General features: G+C 34.7%; 1 protein-coding gene across 1 annotated transcript in view; it reads left to right on the forward strand.

Moving 5' to 3' along the window:
* Positions 1 to 90, forward strand: part of LOC104076174 (chromosome unknown open reading frame, human C11orf74) — a 23,005-nt gene extending 22,915 nt beyond the window's left edge. Inside the window, exon 5 of the mRNA XM_009576944.1 lies at positions 2 to 90. Coding sequence (XP_009575239.1) covers positions 2 to 90 — 89 coding nt within the window. The remainder of the gene's footprint in view (position 1) is intronic.
* Positions 91 to 732: the final 642 nt, after the last annotated feature.

Here is a 732-nt window from a genome sequence, read left to right on the forward strand (position 1 = left end):
TGTACACCCTTTTTTGATAAGCCTATTAAACTGAATTTCAGAACCTTGTCAGTTCCACAGCCATCGGACAGCAAAACCCAAGAGGTATGAGGTCAGATTTATTTATTTAAACATTGGGGATTTGGGGTGGTTTTTTTACCTATTGGCTTCTAATGTTATTTCCACAAGAACAGAGGGATATAGATGGAGTGTGTGGAACTGCTATGAGTTAACAAATCACATTATTAATTTTTAAATTATTAATGAATTCTTAAATACATTAAGAATTGACATAAACACTAATAGAAAGGTACTATTTTATCTGCACACTGCTACTATATAATCCTACATTGTCAAAATGTGTACTTCAATACTTCAAACTGTATATGGGCTTTTGAATATTTAATTGGTGTAACTCACAGAATATTCAAGTCAACTCTTGCACTTCCTGACCTTTTAACAAATCGTTACTTATGTAGAATGATGGGCCATTTAATTTTCCAGTGATCTCAGCATCTTACAACATCTTGCAGTTCTCATTGGGCTGCATACAGGAACCATCTTCTGCAACAAGGAGGTGGTGAATGATCCCTTTAACGTGACATTTAAAAGAAAAAAAGGTTTTAGAATATATTGTGATCAGAATTGGTATTTTTCCTCTTGGAAATGAGTAGTAGCAAGATGCTGCTGAGGATCTGCATTGTCTAGGTCTGGTGTGGAAAGGTTTGCATTATGGAGTCTGAGTCTTTTAAT

This window comes from Fulmarus glacialis, unplaced genomic scaffold (genome assembly GCF_000690835.1).
Source record: "Fulmarus glacialis isolate BGI_N327 unplaced genomic scaffold, ASM69083v1 scaffold5244, whole genome shotgun sequence".
Lineage (NCBI taxonomy): Eukaryota > Metazoa > Chordata > Aves > Procellariiformes > Procellariidae > Fulmarus > Fulmarus glacialis.